Genomic DNA, 19,785 nt, shown 5'->3' with positions numbered 1-19,785 from the left:
GGAATGGATCAGAAATGCCTTTTTTGGAAATTTTCCAAATTTTTTTGAAAGTTAAAAATAGGTTCCAATTTCCGTTCCAAAAAAATCGGAATTTCAAAATCAATTCCAATTTTGGAATACCTCGGAATCAGCGGAATTTCGGAATTTTCGGAAATTGCATTAATTCTTAATTTTTGGTTCCAAAATCGGAAATAATGGTAATTTTTAGTATTTTTTTTAATATTTTTGTAATTTTCCGGCGAAAGGCAAGAATCCAAAGCAAAGGTCAATAAGATGAAATGTAAACACTTGTAAAAACAACTTAATCAATTTATCAAAGCAACCATAATTTTTGCAAATTTTCAAAAAAAAAAAGAAAAGTAAACAGAGTTCTTGCAAAATATGAATAGAAAAACAATTATATATATATATATATATATATATATATATATATATATATATATATATATATATATATATATATATATATAGAGAGAGAGAGAGAGAGAGAGAGAGAGAGAGAGAGAGATATGTGTGTGTGTGTGTTATTTCGGAAATACAATCGGATCGGAAATCGGAATTTTCAATAATTTTATATGTAATTTCACTTCCGTTCCAAAAAAAATCTGAAAAATCGGAAATCGGAATATCGAAAATCAGAATGAAAAAAAAGTGTTCCAAATTCGGATATTTTCGGATCGGAATTGGCGGAATTCGGAAATTCCGTTCCAATTTCCACCCCTAGTCATAATTGATTTTTTGGAATGATTAATATGTTTTTAATATCATTACTCATTAGCCGATGGTATATATTTTTGTTTTAGTGAAAATTACGGTCACCCCTTAGATATGGCCAAATTACAAAAATACCCTTCTTGTTTGGGTAATTACAGCCGCCCCTCAACTATGTATTATTTTACGAAAATACTCCTCCAGGGGTAAACTTAGTGATGTTAAATTGGTAAAACCAAACCGAAATTTTGGTACGCCAACATTTCATACCGTTTCCCGAACTGAATATACAATTTGGTTCGGTAAATAATCGAATTACATGAATTTTATGTAAAAATACTTAAAAAGATGGGTGGTTGTAACTAACCAAACAAGAAGGACATTTTTGTAATTTAACCATACCTCAGGAGAGTGGTCGTAATTTGGCCTTTGTTTTATTTACAAAATCCGTCACTAAATAGCAGTGTTCTAACAATCGACCTAGACGGCCGATTAATTGATCTTCAAAGTGGACGGTCAAAATACCTTACAATTTAAGTGTAAATGTTTAAAAAATCAAATTTTAATCTGTAGCTGGTTTGAAGCGGTCAAACCTTAGCGACGGTGTAAGATGATATAACATCAACCCCTGCATCCATAACTTATCGCACCACCCATGCTTAATAATTGCATTCCTTAATAATGTTTATTTACACACACCGGATGCTCAATTGAAATATAATATTGATATGGTCCGAGAGTTTCCATCTTTATGGTTAAAAAAAAAATGGTTAATGGCGTCTAAGTCCCTTTGCACAAGGACTCTAATTCTTATGATAAAGTTTTCATCGACCCTTTAAAGTCACCAAATTATGATTAAACCGTCATTTAATCTATATTTCAACAATTCTAATCCTTGACCAATTTTGACCTTGATTTTGACCCAATTAATTTTACAGGGGCGGTGGTCAAAATCGTATTAGGGGTTAAAACTGGTGAATTGGGGTCTTATATCATAAATTGGGTGTGTATAGAGGATTGGGGTGATTTTATCATAAATATTATGTTTGTTATTGTAAGTAATACATGTTAGAGGGGTGAGTTTATATGGGAAAGAGAAAAATTAAGATATCATTGTTGAATTAAGTCGTTTTGTCAGGGACCTCCAACAAAATAAACCCTAATATTAAATATAAATCTTCAATTTGAAGCGCAAACATTTTGCTTTATAAAGAGGATAGTTATTAGTTGTCAAATTCCTATCTTGGTGTCTCAAATCCATGAGCCATGACTTAATAGGTCTTAGGTGCGAACGTGAATACCAAAGGGCTATCTTGTCTTGTTCAAGACATAAAACCCGATAACTCTGCATGAGATGTTCCATGGTTTTGGCAAAAAAAAAAATTGATGAATATATGCTTCATTAATTTTTTTTTATGGAGTTGTCAAAGTGCTTAATAGAAATGTCTTGTGACAAATAAAAATACTTTACAATATATAATGAATAACATGTATAAGTTCAGAAATATGAGGGTCCATCCTGTTTAATTACTTTCAAGAAAATATATGAAAATAAAGAAAAATTGGACATGCAGAAGAGAAGGGATTATTTTAATTAAATTATATTAGCCTATGTGAGATCAATATTAATTAATAATTTTTAGAAAAATGTTGTTAGTATACCTACTCAAATTGACTAGCGAATTATAGTGATGATCCAAGAGAGTGCGAGTATGAGGTAGAAGGCATTATTAATTATTATTAAATATGGAGTTAGTTGAAGAGAAAAAGGGACATCTAAACAAATATTTGTCTCTCAGCTCATGGAAATATTTCTTTTTTGCAATTTGTTTCTAATATAGACGATAACATCATACCTAAACGCTTCAATTTAATACATACAATTATTTGGGGGATTCAACCTCCGTTTATATCCTCTTTTGAGTGCTTAGTTTTCTTTTTGTAAAATTAGGAGAACACCCTTGAGATAGGGCCTGATTACGAAAACTTCTCTTATATTTGTGTGATTACGAAAAATTCGTCAGTTTGACGGTGTATTTTAACAGAACTTGTGTTTTCTCATTTCCTATTAAGTAATCTGAACTATATATATATATATATATATATATATATATATATATATATATATATATATATATATTTAATGTTAATGGTAATTAAACCCCTCAAACAGTAACAATAACGACTATGATTATGGGTGGGTTATAGGAAGAAGATGAATCATCTTTCTTTTTTTCAATGGCTTACTTATATTTAATATATATTTTTAGCAAAATTGATTTTATTGTATAAAAAATTATAAAAATGTAGGTATATATAAAAAATGCAAAACAAATATAAACTTTTAATCTTACAATATATGTTGTTTTTTTAGTTTTAATAACTATAATACAAAGAATACATAATATCCATTAGTAAATAATATATTTACATTGATCCCAGGGGTTATTTAATCCGTAAATAATAGTATTGGAGGAATATTGTATGTAAACTAAAACATTCCGTCTAGATTAACGGCGTAAGGGGGACTGCGTAAGACCTCAATATAATTCATGAGGTTTTTTGTACGCTTTTTTTTCTTCAATCTTATTTAATGATTAGATGCAGTGTATTTAATGATTAGATGCAGTGGTGAGTCTAAGATTTTTTTTATAGGATAGATTCAAATTTTCGAAGTACGTACGATAAAACAAGAAAATAAACAAAAGAAGGAAACTTATAGGACTTCGTTGACCTCTATGCATGTTCCAGCAGAACGACGTTTTCGATCACTGAATTACTGAGAATTGCCCTGAAGCCGCTGGCCGGTGCACCTTTCTAACTATTGTCTGCCCATCACTTACTAGCTAGCGGTTGCATTAATTTGAATTTTGGATGGGTAGAATACTAAATATTGGATGGGCTAAAAAAAATATAAGTATAATATAATATTGAAAAAGAAATTAAATGATAGCGGCCTTGAGTCCACCATTGCCAAAAGGTGAACTATGCCCTGATTTTCCAAAAATGCAAGTACACATATCATAAACAAGTAGTTAAGTAGACTCGTGAGATTTGAGATGTGGAACTTACATGAAGCGTGAATTCAACGTCTCAAGTTATCTATCAAAGAAAAGCATGTAAATATGATTGAGTTCACATATGTTGAAATTGGTAATCGGGAAAACTTATAGGAGTGCATGTTTATGTAATCATATTAAATCTTGTCAAATATTAATAGAGTTTATAAGATTGATTGAGTGGGATAGGATTTTATTGTCCATGATAGTGTAATAATGTATCTTGGCCTCGTTTGCTTGTAAAAAATTGATTAACCTAGATTGGATTAAATTAATTATTTAATTAGTAGAATGTTTGGTTTATTATATTAAAGTATCGATGTAATTTATCTATAATACCCCTGAGTTAGCAATAATCCAATCTTGTGTTTGGTTCAAATGAATATACAAGAATTATTAAAATTGGTAAAACAACTTATGAATTATCGAATATTTCTTGTTTTTAAAAGAACTCGGGTTACTTTTTTTCTTCCTTTTCTTCTTCCCACAAAATAGCATATCAACATGGTTGTTATACCAAAAAAAAAAAAATCACCTGAAATATTGCAACAATTCAATCATTCAAGTAGAAAAATATTATCTAAAATACCGTTCCATATAGCAGCCAAAATCAACCAAAATTATTATCCACACACAAACAAAAGTTATAATAAAAAAACAGGTCTAAGCCTTAATCTTATGAGAGAAAGGAAAAAGAAATTACTAGATTTGACCATCAAGCAACATCATAACATATTTGAGCTTGGCATCATCAGGCATGCTAAAGAATAGATCCATACTATATGTGGAGTTCACAAGTTTATTTGCCGCCAGTATTTGCTGGTCCATTGAGAGGCCAGGAATGGCTGCAAGGGCGTCAAAAACATTCTTCCTTGCCATGGAAGCATCGTGCTCCACTCCGTGTCGCTTGCCAAGGTCTCCAAGAGCCTCTTTCGAGTCAGAAATAAATGTGCTCATCATATTGACATTGAGTTGTACTACAGAAGTAAATTCATAAACCTTGCGTTTCTTATAGCCACTTATTTTGCTCTTTTTATCACTAGCACCACACATTGGAGGGCTAACTGGTAATGCATAGCCATAGTATTCTTCCTCTTCAACTAGTATGCTAACATCTTCCGGCATTGGTAATTTGCCACGATTCCTGCTTCTACCGACATCGGTTCTATCATTCAATAAATCTTGGATCACCTCCGCAAATCCCTATGCATTTACACCAGTTGCTCTCGATTTTCCAAATATCTCTTGCCACGAAGGATAATACGGATATGAGTTGTATCGCATCTTCTTAATCTCTGATGCAGCTGTACGATAATTAATATCCACAAGGAATTATTGACAAGGTTGATGAAAAATATAGGAAAAGAAATACATTGAGTAAATAAAAACTATTAAGTTAATATTGAATAGAAGAGAGCTTCACATGTACATATTTGTCCCAATATTGGCAAATATCCACCTTTGAAAGCATTGTCTGCTTTCATGCCTCTAGCTATCACCTCTTTCAACTCAGCAATCAACCCGTCTTCTTCCTCACGAGTCCAGTGTCTACGTGTTTGTGCATTGCGCCCCTTTGATAGTCCATTTCCTGGGTTACTCATTGATGCCTCCATTTCTCCGTTAAAATAAAAACTAGAAAAAAATATAAATTTAGAAATAATGTGCAGTATAAAAGATTAATATACATAAGTGTCACACGTAGGAAACACTCAATATTAAGAAAATGCAAAGTAATCAAGAATGTGATAACACTGTCTTACATTACTCAATCATATCCTAAAAACACATATAATAAATAGAATGTTCAGTAAGAGAACTGACATCATAAACCATAAATGAAGAACATAATCCACAAGCACACTGGAATGTGTCTCAAATGTTCAAGTTCTCATCATTTCAAATAATTCTAAGTTTATGCTCGGCGGCGATGCCTATATTGAGTGAAAATATCAATTGCTAGGTTGTCACGCCAATTGTTCCAAGCTAAGTAACAGAAGGATCAAGACTTGAAATGAAACCATCATCTTCGTTTCCATGGAAGATATCACCGACTTCCAACTCCTAAGGGTCTATCTCCATGTTAGTTCTAATAAAATTATGCAAGAGTGCACAAGCCATGATAATGCGATTTTGGACTTTTATGGGGTAGAAAGTATTGCTTCGTAAGGCAGCCCATCGCGTTCTCAGTAGTCCAAAAGCTTTCTCTATTGCGTTCCTCGCTATACTATGTTTCGTATTAAAGTATTCTTGAGGAGTTTGAGGTGCCGCTCTACCCTCACACCATTCTTTCAAATGATATCTTATACCCCTATTAAGAATCCACTAGTGTTCATGTAGCCACCATCACATAAATAATAATTACCTGATAAAAACAAAGTCAAGAAAAATAAAGTTAGATTTGAAATTTTACTAGGTAGTTATTTGAATAATTTATTAGGATGGATTTCAATAATGGGTGTCAAATTTATAATACCTGATGGTACTTTAAAACCATTCGGACGCATAACGGCATCACGAAGAACACGACTGTCCGCAGCAGAACCCTCCCATCCGGATAATATATAAATAAAATTGCAGTTTCTATCGCATACACCAAGAACATTAACTGCAATTCTCCTTTCCTTGACCTATACTTGGGCTTCTCAGTGAGTTCGACTCTCACTTTTATAAAGGTTACATCCACAGCTCCAAGACAACCCTATTATAAATATACAAATGGGATTTTAGTTTGGCACTGCCCCTTGCATTAAATGGGATACAAGGATATAAAATATAAAGAAAAATTAAAGTTATTTACCTTGAAATGTTTCCAATTTTCATTTTTCTCGGCATCACCAATCGGTTCAGGGGTAACAAGTAGAATCGGATGCAATTTAAGTAGTGCCGCAAGCACTCTGTTGAAGTATTTGCTTACAATTTGGCCGGATCTCTTAAAATCATATAAAACTATTCGATTCTTTTTATGGTGCGCTAGTACTTGAAGAAATAAGGCAACTTGTTCATGCACAGATACAAATCTAGAATGCTCGAGGCCACCAACATGTTGCAAGAGGTAACTCAACTTCACGAAGGCATTTATATCCATTCTTGTTTGGTTAATGCAATGTATATAACTAGTGAAAACAAATAGCCGCAATTTTTTTACTTGATCCGATATTTTTCGATAATACTATACTTCCTTCGTTTCTTACGTGTATTACTTGGAGTCTGACCATCTTTAAGTAATATTATGGATAATACTAGAAAAAACAAGAAGATAGTAGTGCGAAAGAGATGTTGGTGTAATACGATCATGATTTGCACTTTCATACGCATGTCCATTGTTTTAGCTAAAGCTGTACAGAATTAGCAGGAAGCTGTTTGTGACTGCAATATTACCAATAACAACAATATAAAATTGGACAAGTAATATTAGCAGCTTGTTGTTTTCTTTCTTATTTGTTCCACACATAAATTTGATACAAAGACAAGTAATAACAAATTTAAAGTATTCAGAGAGGTATTAGCAGAAAACAAAACCAATAATTGATAGGAATGTTATACGTGTTTTGCCTCTTCAAGCTTTTCTTCCCGCCTGTTCTTCTTTCTCCCGCATGTTCTCCGAGTAATTGTTCAGAATTTTTTTAGGGATAAGTCGAGAGGAGATCTGTAATTTATAGAATATTTTGAGGGTGATTTTGTCTTTTCCCTTCCTAGTCAGTATCTACTAAATTAATCAGCGGGGGAAGCTGCGATTAAATTTTTGAGATAATAGGATCTAGTAGGGGGCTTTCATTTTAATAACGGGCTGGAAGAATTTTGAATCTTACCAAGCAAACGTCCTATTAACTCCTATTATTTAGTCAATCTAACCTAATAATAAAAATAAACGAGGCACTTATGTTTATAATTTGTAATTATATTACGGGCAATTTACTATAAGCCCATCAACCCTATCATTCTTGTGAATAGGTCTCAAACACAATTTCTTTTACCTACAAAAATCTCTTTTACTTAAAAGCCCATGAGTAAAAAATTCTTAATCTTTTTAATACAGATAATTCAAAATTTAAAACCAAAATTTAACCCGCAAATTCATCTATTGGCTTTTTTCTAATCGTTTATCGATCAATTTTATTTTTCTTGGCTCCATTTTTCAGCTCTGCGGTCAACGCAACACAATATAATAGTGGTCAATGTAGTACTGTCATCAGAGCAACAAAAAAAAAATTAACGGGCCGTTGAGTTACCATAATTTACATTCTCCATCAATCCTTGTCGGGCCAAGGATGAGGGCCCTTGGGGCGAGGGATTCGCCTTTACGTGCAACAAAAAAAAATTAATCGATAATAGTACCATCAAAATAGCGGTTAACATAATTAACAACAAAATAACTAGGGAAAAAAAGATTTGACCGGTTGACAAAACAAAATAACCGGAAAAAAGAATTTAAAAAAAATAAAATTGTCCGATGAATACAATGTAGTAGCCATAAACAAAAAAAGACTTAAATTAGGCTTTCAAACTTTTGAATTGGATGGGTTGAAAGGGTCGTGATAATTTTGTGAAATAGTACTTATGCCAATAGATTTTTCAACTAATTGACTTTTATGCAAAACTAAATGAAAAAAAAAAGGATATATTTATTCCAATTATAAATGGTTGTAAGGGAACTTTAGCTCATGTCCCCTAATATAAATACAATCCTTGTACTTTATAAATCCTTGTTCTTTCATATAGAATTGTGTAGTAGGATTTGAAATTGGACTCAATACCATTTATAAGTTTTAATTACGGGCTTGAAAACTATACCCCAAACATTTGTTACATATTCATTATATCTGATAGATTATGATTCTATCAGGTGGTATCCTTATTCCCAAGAGAGACCATTCAGTTTTATTACTACCGTTTCGACTTTAAACATTACTTTTGTTGGAAATTTATTTTTAAAATAAAATTAGTTTATGAATGTAAATTATAAAAAAAAAAAAAGTTTTTAGGCACCTATTTGATCAAATAGGTGTGACAATATGAAAATGTGCGACCACACCTATCCATTTGTTTACATTCCTCAGGGTTGTGTTCATTAATCACAACCATTGGAAACCTATAAATAAAAACTCCATCCACATATTTGATTTTACAACATGAGAAAATCAATTCAATTCCATAATTTTTTTTCTATGGGATTCTTCTTTCTTTAGCCGGGAAACATTATTCGTAAAATATTTTCTTCCGTGTTCGATTCGAGAGTTTGAGACACAAAGTAAAGTTCGTTGTACTCGGGATTTTGAGTGCTCATATTCCGAGTTTATCCGTTGTATCTTGGGAAACGATTGGAAAACGATTGTTAAATAACCGTAAGCACCGTAGTGGGCCAATAACGTCTTAAGGAAAAAGTATTAATTGCATTTATCCAATTTTACCACTCATTTCACTCATAATTAGTTAGTTGAAAAACAACAAATGACAAGGGTATTTTCGTATTACTATATTGTTTCGCTATAATCTATGCATATCTGTTGAGTTTCTTAATATAGGCGCAACCACAAAAAACGACATGCAATATGTGACGGAGGGAGTATCACCTAACATCTAATGAAGAACAATGATCCATCATTAAATATCGATGGCTGCAATTTATCTGAACAAATATAACTCATTATTACGATCCCAGCAAATAAAAACTACAACATAGCATGAAATAATCCATCCAAAAACTAACCTATTTGAATTTATTACATCTTCAAATACAATAAAATTAAAACATCCATTAATTGCCAGGTGTCCTCCAACCAAATTCATCATCCATCAAATTGAAATCTCAAGAGAAGAGAGTGAGTTATATTCTGATCTGCAGAAACCAACATAAACACTATTAAAAACTATCTCCTCAAACATACAACATGCCGAAGGTTTCTTATTGAAGACTTCATGTATTTTTCCTACCGAATACGTTTTTCAAAGCATTAAGATCCGCCTTGAAGATTTAATTTGAAAATATAAAATATCATTCCATTTTTACTTATCCACTAGAAATATATCATGCAACCAGAGTCGGACACTGCTCCGTGACTTAAAAAAAAAAACGAAGAACTCAAATCCTATATTATTCATTTTCTCGGTACTTTTCATGGGATTACGAATGAGCTTCCTGTGAATTAAAATGTTGGATAAAAATAATTAGAGTTTGTGCATAATATATACTACTTACCACGCAATATTATCCCAATGTAGAAAACCGCCGTGACCTCTAGCATTTGTAAACTTGTAGACTGGACCAGAAACTAAGGCACAGAGAATATTCCGACTTATTAAGCAGCCAAAAGACACAACGGAAAAAACCAGCGATATATATATATATATATATATATATATATATATATATCAAGAAGTACCTTCATAACCCTCGAGAACTGGATCCTCTGCCAGTAAAATAGGAGTGTCCAGATCGATGAATCTGCAAACAAAAATTATCGGTCAGATATTATAATAAATCTCATAAATAAAAATTAAAAAATTGATGCTTACTTGAAACAGCCAAGTCCAGCGGCTAAGTGACCAGCAAAACCCATAGCAATTAGCAAGTCTTGTTTCGACCATACCTCCAATCATTAAATCCAAACCTGATGACCTGGCTAAATCGATAATTTCAAGAGAACCAAGTACTCCCATTTTGGCAAGCTTGATATTTATTACTTGTGCTAGATTTTCGTTTACTATTTTCTTCGCGTCTTCTAAACTACGACAGCTTTCATCTGCAGCAACTGATACTCCGTATTTGTTTTTTGCGACATCGCTGACGTGACCGAGACCTTTCCAATCGTCTCTGTGTACTGGTTGCTCGAAGAGAATAGGTGTCACATCCATTTCTGCACACATAAAAAATAATAATAAAATAAATATAAATATAAAAAATTAAAAATAATAATAAAATAAATATAAATATAAAAAATAAAAAATAATGAAAAACCGTATAATTTCTCCAGAATAAGTTTACTGAAACACTAAATGTTGTTTCAATTTTATTAATACCGGTTTGACTTCAACTGTGATTTTGACCATTTTCGAGTCTGATTTTGACAAAATTCAAAACTCAGAACCTTTAGTCCTTTGAGTTAGCTTTCTAATGAAACTTGAATCAGTTATATTGTGATGTCGGGTGACAAAGTTACGCATGAATGAGTTACATTTTGAATTTTAGATAACTCAAACCATCAGAGATGTAGGCACTGTTCGTTAATTCATTCATTCATGCATATATTTCTCACCCGACGTCCAATCTTGCTGATTCAAATCGGATTAGAAAGCCAACTCAAAGGACTACAAATTTCGTGTTTTGAGTTTTGATTTTTGCCATATTCAAATTCGAAAACAGTCAAAAACACATCTGACGTTGAACCCGCAAATATAAATTTGAAACGACATTTATCACCTCCTAATAAGTTTATTACCGTGTAATTTTTGCAAGACTTGAATGGCTTCGTTAGAGCTATAACCTTCATTAGCATCTAATATAAACGAGCAATGAGGGTGAACATTCCTTATAGCTTGAAGAACTTGTATGTCGACATTCAGATTCTTCCCTACTTTGAGCTTTAAAGTCTCGAACCCTTGAGCGCGATATTTCGAAGCCAGCTCAGCAGCTTCATTTGGGGAAACGATTGGAATCTGGACATATAATTGTCAATAATTAGTCAATCAATCAATCAATCAGTGCTGTTAGTTTCAAGAAATGATGAATAGGGAAAGTAAACCGAACTGTAATATCTGTCGTAATTTCGTTCGAAACTCCACCGGCAAGTCTCCAAAGAGGTATTCCAATGCTATTTGCAACTGCGTCGATCAACGCCATCTCGATTCCTGCTCTCACCTTCAGAAACCGATGTAAATCGATAAGATTATCTGTTAAAGATTATAAACAGGGAAGATAATCTCTATTGGGCCTTTACTCATGTCTAATACATGTAAAAACACTAATATCGTCCTATAACGATTTAAAAAACTCAACGAAATATTTGATTAAGTTCCACACCCAAGAGCACTACAAAAAAAAAAAAAAAAAATTGAGTGACAACACCTATTTTTCACATGATTAGGCAAAAAAATATTGTTGTCACTTAATATATGCATTTAGTGACAACTTTTGCATTTGTCAGGTGTCGCTAATGCAATTTTTTTCTTGTAGTGAGATCGTCAGTTCTAGTTCGACATTCAACTTGGGAAGCTAACTTATATCATCGTTATATGTGTATATGTATATATACATGTATGCATCAGTGCATGTATACATATGTGTATCACCTAATACAAAAATTAAAAAAATATATATAAAAACACAAAATGAAGAATGGATTGAATAACTTACAGAAGCAAAGGAATGGCCGGGAAGCAAGTCATTGATCTGATTCAAGAGGAGGCCCAATGTCTTGCCGGAACTGTGTTTGAGAAAGAGGCATGCATCTGCAGCTTTAGCCAAAGCGGTGGTCTGATCCTCTGCGGTCACGTGCGGGAGAACAGGTGACTCGCCCCAGCCCACGCACCCGTTACTCAATTCGATTCGGATCGCCACGTTCTCCACTCCTTCAATCCTCGACGATGCAATTGTGAACGGCGATTTCAGAGGCACGTTCAGCGGCCTCCCTTCCGCTCTCTGCACGTCGACGGCGAACGTTTCCATTAAATTTTTGAACCCTAGGCACGTGGGCGGCGACGCCGCGGCCATGGAGGCGGATACGGCGGTGGGGAGCTTACATTGTGGTGGGACTGGGAGGTAATTTGTGGTGAATATAGATATACTTGAGGAGAAACAGAGAGGCGGCAGCGGCGGCGATTGCGAGGAGAATAGGGCGGAGGGACCCATTGAAATTTGGGGAGGTGTGATTGGAGGAAGGGGGAAGTGTGATGTGGGGAGGAGAAGGAGAAGGTGGTGCTCTGCCCCAATTTGCCATTGTTAATTCTATTCTTGGTGCCTGTTGTCTGTTGTTGATGAGTGACAAAACTAATACTATTTTTCTTGTTCAAAAAAAAAAACTATTTTTTTCAAGGAGAGAGAAAATAATATTTTGTTTTTTTTTTATTTATTTTGGCATTTAGAATGCGGGGAAATGTGGATTTATTGTGAATATAGATTATAGAATGGTGTTGTTGCAGCATGTGTTTGTCCTTTTCCCCGGCTTGGAGAGAGAGACTTTATTTTGTTTTATATGTTTTTTTTTTTTTAAATTAATAAGAGGACCCCACTACTTCAAATGCACCCTGGAAAATGCCGTTTGATACAGTGCCTAATTGCGGATAAGCCCATAGACCCCATGTATAAATAAATAAAAGTAGGATTTTTTGTGCACAAGTCCCTACCAACTATTTTTATTATTTTAGTTTTATGGGTTATATCTATTTTACAAAAGAAGCTCATCATTTGATATTTATTATAAATTGCCCCCAATCTTTTATACTCAATTCTTAATTGTAATCTCAATTTAATAAATTTTGACCACAAAAATTCAATTTTGACTTTTTTTTTTCAAAAACCTTTTTTCTTTCAAAAAGTATTTTTTTGCCGTCGGTTTCCGGCGTTGACTTTTTTTTTTCTTTTTCTGGTCTGTTTTTTCCGCCTCCGGATTCCGGCGTTGACTTTTTCTAGTGATTTTTTTTTCGCCCGCCGCTAAACGTTGACCGTAATTGTGTTGTCATTACCGGTAATTATACTGTCACTGACAGTAAATTGGCGTAATTATATTGTCACTGACAATACATTAACGTAACTGTACTGTCGTTGACAATACATTTATGTAATTGTACTGCCATTGACAGTACAATTAGAGTCAGTGACAACATTATTCTTTTTTTCTTTTTTTGTTATTTTTTTTTTGTTTGATTTGTTGACAAATCAAAGTAATTATATTACTGTGGTTGACAGTAAAATAACTGTAAACACAATAATATTATTGTCAACCACATCATTATTATTATTATTTTGGATTTTTTTTTGTTTTGTTTGAGTTATTCACGGAGTAACGTTAATAATATTACTGTCTATTTTGTAATATTACTGTAAACACACTAATATTATTGTGGTTGACGGTAATATTAATGTCGCTATAATAATATTACTGTCACTCGCAGTAATAATATTAATTCTTTTGGCTTTTTATTATGTTTATCTTTGTTGAACGACTAACATATTAATATTACTTTATTAAACAATAATAATGAGTTTTATTGTCTTAGTATTACTGTGCTAGAGATTGATATAGCAATATTATTGTGTTAAAATGTATGATAGTTAATTTTACTATGTTTAACGGTAATATAGTTAATATTATTGTCAATTACATAAATATTGTTGTTTAAACAGGGGCAAAAAGATGTAAAAGAAAAAAAAAATCGAAAAAGTCAAACGAGAGACATGTAAATAAAATTAGGCAACACTAACTATATGTGATTATCTCAGATTTTGTAAGGCGATGATTTCAAATAACACCGCTCGTTTTTTATTCATTAATTACGTCAAGTTCTGGGGTTGATTCTTTTATTTGTATAAAAATAGCAACAAAAATTATTTAAACAAAATTCTCAAATATTTTCTCTCTTTTTACACGGAATTATTTCAATAATGTTAGTGTTAAAAGCGTACAAGCAACTTGCAAAAGTCAAAAGGCAGTTGTATTTGAGCATATATTGATGCTTTTAAAAAATGGGATTATTAGCTTAAAACTATTTTTTGTAGTTTAAATTGCAGGTAAATATTTTAAACTAATGTGCTTTAAGTTATTTGGGCAATTTAGATGGAGAACTTTGACAAAAAATATACATCGTATACTAGGAGAGTCTGAGGACTGTGCTGTGAAGTGTATCTATTCATGTAATGTCGCCAATTCAACCAAATGTCTAACCACATGTTCAACCATCATTAACTGCTTGGTCAACCGCCGATTTGCAGTTCACGGGAATGTGAATCGTAACCGACTTGTATACCATGGGCCGATTCGCAATCTAGGGGAATGTGAATCATAACTGATCCGTATACCACGGGCCGATCCGCGACTCGCAGTCAATGAATAACCGTCCTCTGGCAAATGGTTAATTGGTTGGTTGGCGATTCGCGTGCCATGTCTAGTACGAAGCCAAGACTCTGGCTCCATCTTTCATTGAAGTTTCAAATAATTCAAAAAAAATATATATCATATTTTATAAAAAATAAATCTAATTGTCTTTAATTTTTCCTTTCTACACCCTCAATTCTCTACTCTCTTCTTTTTAACTTCTACTTGTCCTTCAATTTACACTTTATTTTTTTGCCAATGTTGGTGTATATGTATTACTTAGGGCTACAATTTTGAACTATGCTCATGGCATTCAGAAATTCGAGACTAGACCTTCCTAAAAGTGTAGTATCCTATTTTGCACAAAACAAATATGTCAATATTTATTTAGTAGAACTTAATTGGAGTTGATTGTGTTCAAATTCGATTCATGAGTTTTTCGAAGTATAACCATATGGCTCAAATTTGCGCAGGCTAACAATTAAATAGGGCAAATTAAATAAAAATTGGGTGGCACTACCAGGTTCGGGTATACTATATTACACCGAATGAAATTTATAAGGCAAATATTTATTATTCATAAGCACACAAACACACACACCCTCATTATTGTGTGTATATTAATAGTAAAATCTACTCAATGTATCCTTCATCCGGTGTAACATAAATTGACAGTCCTGCCAAAAGTTTCATAGTGCCAAGACAAAAAGTCAACTTTATTTTGTCCGGAAGTATTTAATATCTGAAATATATAATCAATGATTAGCCTTTTGTTGAGAGATTAATTAAGCATAATTTATTATAATCACAACATAAAAAGGAACATGTCTCTTGCATTCTATCTTAGGCCAAGACTTCAAATGACCCTTCAACCTCCCCAAAGAGACTCTTTGATTGGATGCCTAAACTACAATTTTTTAATTTTATTTTTCAAGTTTTTTAATTTTTTTTTTATTTTTTTGCAATTTCTTCTTTGCATCAATGAATATCTAAAATGTGCAGAAAAAATAGTTTATCCATTTAATGGAGAAATTTAGTCGACTTGGCCAACAATTAAATGGTTAGTTTTTTTAATACCCCGTCTCATTAAAGGTGCAAAAATGCTCAAAAAAAAAATACAGAAATCAATTATTCTTTAGCAATTTCAATGTCAAAAAAAAAAATTTGTATGAACTGAAAGGGATAATAATTTATTCGATACCTTTGGGTTGGAGACTTGGAGCACATAATTTTTTTAAAGCATCAAAGGAATATATCAAGAATAAATTAAGTGTTTGATATTCCATTTTGATATCTTCGCATTGGAGTTGCTCTTAAGCAAATAAATTAATCAATTAACTAAAAAAACTTAGTCGAATAACAAATAAAAATGGTCAACTACACCGTTGAATTATACCAATCGAGTTTGATTAATCGACTAAACGTCGTCCTTGAAGTGGTTGAATTTAGTTCAAATGAAAATATGTATTTTGGGCAACAAAGACAATAGTTCTCTAATTCTGCATAATATTAAATACAATAGTTCAAGAATTTATAAATTCGCACTTAAATATGTACCTAGGGATGGGCATGTATTATTTTGTCGATCAACCGATCCCTTAGTTTCTATTTTTATGGCCGGTAATCTAAAATCAACAAATCGATAGAGTCGGGTTGGGAATCTTAACCGACCTATGTATATAAATAGATATGTTGGTGGTTTTCAGTATTCTCAAAAGTTAATTGGCCATTTTTTTTAATAACTAAAATTTATGACAAATATTCAAGTCTACTAAATATAATTTTCAATAATATAATTTTATTAAAAAATAAAACTTTAAAAAGTTAAAATCTTATATATAAAAGAAGTTAAACTCAAAACTAAAAATACAAAGTTATAGATTTCTTTGTGCTCTTATTATTTTCTAACTCATATTTCCTATTCTTCTTTGTATATTTAATTGTATGAATTTAGTAGAAAACTCTCAATTTTAATATTAAAGGTTTTTGCATGATAAATTTTATCCAATATTTTGAAAAGCCTTTTAAACAGGTTTTTATAAAATAATTAGGTGGCCAATAATACTAATTAACGACCCATTTTACTCATTTTGCAATGAACAAAGTCGGTGTCAACTATCATCCGACCCACAAAGTGCAGATCTATAATAAATTTTAATATTTTGCAAAGTCGGTTGGTCTAGTCAGATCAATAATTGACCGATAATTACCCAATCATTCATTCATCTTGGATCATTCCACTCGCATACATCAACTCATCTTGCATTTTCTATCGCCTCCTAGTTTTGGAATAGCTCGACAGCCCTACTTCCTTTTACCTGTCAACTGGAACAATATTTGGCTCTCCCTCAAACATAGCTAGTTTAAGTAAATGATACATCAACACTTTTTTCAAAAAAAAAAAAAAAGATACATCAACACTAACGACAATGGATTAGCATTTGGTATTCAGCAAATAGAATTTGCAAACCTGTTCATACAAAAAAATAAATTCAAGAAAAGAAAAAAAACAAGAAGAAGATAATCGGGTATCGTAGCTAAAAGATAAAGTGAAAATAAAAATCAACAAGAGCGTACTGATCATTTTTTTCCCCTTTTCAATTTAGATAGAAAGCTCAGTTTTTTTTTCCCAAGAAGAACGACACATGATTAGGGTAGGGGATTGTGTTGAACTCGGAACCTATCTATAGATCAAAAATCAATGAGTACATAAAAAGTTTTAGGCATAATGCAAAATTTGAAAAATAACTAAAAATATCAACTGCCTAAAAATAAAATCTATCAAAAACAGAATACTACGGACACTAAACAGATAGTCCAACCTAAAGATAAGACAGAAGAATGAGAATGATAGGTAGAAAGCTCAGTTTGACTTAATAAGCTAAGAAATAATTTAATAAACTATTTAAAAAAAAAAATTACACAAATTCAGATGGCATTCATCAGCACAACTACAGTTTGTTCAAGCACGACTCACCTAAATTTCAAACTGGGTTTCAAACAAATATTTGAAACTCAATAAGAAAAATATACTAAAATCTCATTAGACAGATCTCCATAATAGTTATTGTAGATTTATCTACACCTCGTTCGATAAATAAGATTAATTATCGATAATTGTTCGATAGACAAATCTTATCAAGTGTTTGGAGTTTAAATTTCAAACACATGATTAAAAATAACCCGAATTTTGATCAAACATGTGAAAGGTCAAATAAATTGAACTAGTATCTCACCCGTGCGATGCACGGGGATCACCTTCAAGAACAAAATTGATATTCAACAATTTAGGGTCAGAAAAAACTAATATTCCCACTTAAATATAAAACTAATATAAGTTAAGATATTGGATGAATAAAAAAATCGGTCCCAAAGCAAGTTGAAATTTTATAAAACGAATGAATAACATATTCCGTTCGACATGTCTTCCAGAGAAAATTCTAGAACTAACTAAAACTAAGGGAATCAAACCCACTGCACTATCTCAAAGATCCACATAAATCAAACAGTACATAGCAGTTAACCTGCAAAGTTTTCGTATTTTTCAAGAATCCAGTGCATTACTGAAACAACAATCAGTGCGTAATTAAACAATATTTCAATTATAGTACTTACCAAAAGCGACTATACCGGATATGCTAGAGAAAAAAATCACTTGCAAATACACCTAAACATAGAGAGCACATACACACATTAATAAGACAAAATATGATAATAAGTTGAATAATGGATGGCATGCATGATATATACCTTCATATACGTTGAAATACTTCTTTGTACACCACGTTGTTAGTAGAACTCGATGATTCACCGGATTCAGACTTGATTAGGATCTTTATGCCAGATCTACTCTTCACTCTCGAGAGTGCAACGTACAACTGACCATGGTTGAATACAGGTTTGGGTAGTTACAAACCGACGTGTGAAAGTGTTTGACCCTGACTTTTGTTGGTGGTCATTGCAAAGCAAACCATCAACGGAAACTGTCGCCTCTGGAACTTAATGGGCAAAGTAGAGTTCGATGGGACCAACGTCATCCGAGGAATGAAAACAACATCACCGATATTTTTGCCGGATAGAACCTTGCAGCTAAGAACATGAACTCCCATCCTAACAACTTGAAGTCTGGTTCCATTGCAAAGGCCTCTCGCCTGGTCGATGTTTCGTATAAGCATAACAGGAACATTTTCCTTCAGTTTCAGCCTATGTGAAGGGAGTCCGGAGCAAGACACGGTGTTGAGGAATTTGGTCGAATATATTTCAGCATTTTCTTCCGAACTCAACTCATCCTTGCACATACTATATGCGCTGAAGTACAACTTCTCTTCGCCGGGAGGAGAGAACACAAGTAGTCGTTGATAGACTCCACGCAGTCATTAGTCGGTGCAAGCACTGCCCTCCCTTGGAAATAATCTGGATTTGATATGTTACTCAACAAATCTGGATACACAACTGCAATAGCTCCAATAATGGATCTTCACAATCGGGAATTAGCATGTCCTTAGAAATCTCAACGGAAGCTTCACCGTCGTTCTGCTCTCCTGCCTAGGGGTGTGAACGAGCCGAGCTCGCCAGTTTTGGAAGGCTCGAGCTCGAGCTCGACCATTTGTATCTGAGCTCGAGCTCGACGAGCTGCTTAATTTTTGGCTCGAGCTCGAGCTCGCATGAGCTTCGGTGAGCTCGAGCTCGAGCTAAGTTGGTTTTTTTTTTCTTTTAATTATATATATTTATATATATAATTAAAAAAAAAGTATTATAACAAACTTACAAAACGGAAAAGAAAATACAGATACATATTAATTGATTTAACACTTCACTTTTAAGAAACATTAAAAATAGTTGCATAAGTTATAACAACCAACAATATAAACATGTTCAAAATGTATTTCAAAAATAATGTCCAGCTTGCATAAGTTGTGGATCATAACTATCCTATTCAACATATTTATGCAAAATCTATATTCCAAAAATAATTTCTAGAACCCCTA

At 32.7% G+C, this 19,785-nt stretch overlaps 2 protein-coding genes across 2 annotated transcripts; both read right to left on the bottom strand.

Moving 5' to 3' along the window:
- Nucleotides 1–9,962: 9,962 nt before the first annotated feature.
- CYP77A5P (cytochrome P450, family 77, subfamily A, polypeptide 5) lies at nucleotides 9,963–12,762 on the bottom strand. Its single transcript, XM_088822859.1, is given in 7 exon segments — nucleotides 9,963–10,039; nucleotides 10,151–10,212; nucleotides 10,284–10,336; nucleotides 10,338–10,624; nucleotides 11,207–11,423; nucleotides 11,515–11,625; nucleotides 12,121–12,762. Coding segments are annotated over 7 exon segments (1,302 nt in total). The 5' UTR covers nucleotides 12,616–12,762.
- A 5,554-nt stretch (nucleotides 12,763–18,316) lies between these two features.
- On the bottom strand, nucleotides 18,317–19,095 carry LOC105948932 (uncharacterized). Its single transcript, XM_012972193.2, has 4 exons — nucleotides 18,769–19,095; nucleotides 18,568–18,675; nucleotides 18,413–18,464; nucleotides 18,317–18,321 (listed from the first exon to the last, which is right to left on the bottom strand). Exons 1-4 carry the CDS (start codon nucleotides 19,093–19,095, stop codon nucleotides 18,317–18,319), a joined length of 492 nt encoding a protein of 163 aa, XP_012827647.2.
- Between the last annotated feature and the right edge of the window lie 690 nt (nucleotides 19,096–19,785).

Source organism: Erythranthe guttata, chromosome 9 (genome assembly GCF_056151865.1).
Source record: "Erythranthe guttata isolate IM_541 chromosome 9, IM_541, whole genome shotgun sequence".
Taxonomy (NCBI): domain Eukaryota; kingdom Viridiplantae; phylum Streptophyta; class Magnoliopsida; order Lamiales; family Phrymaceae; genus Erythranthe; species Erythranthe guttata.
Note: the sequence above shows the minus strand (reverse complement) of the source record. Positions and strands in the feature narration are given on the sequence as shown.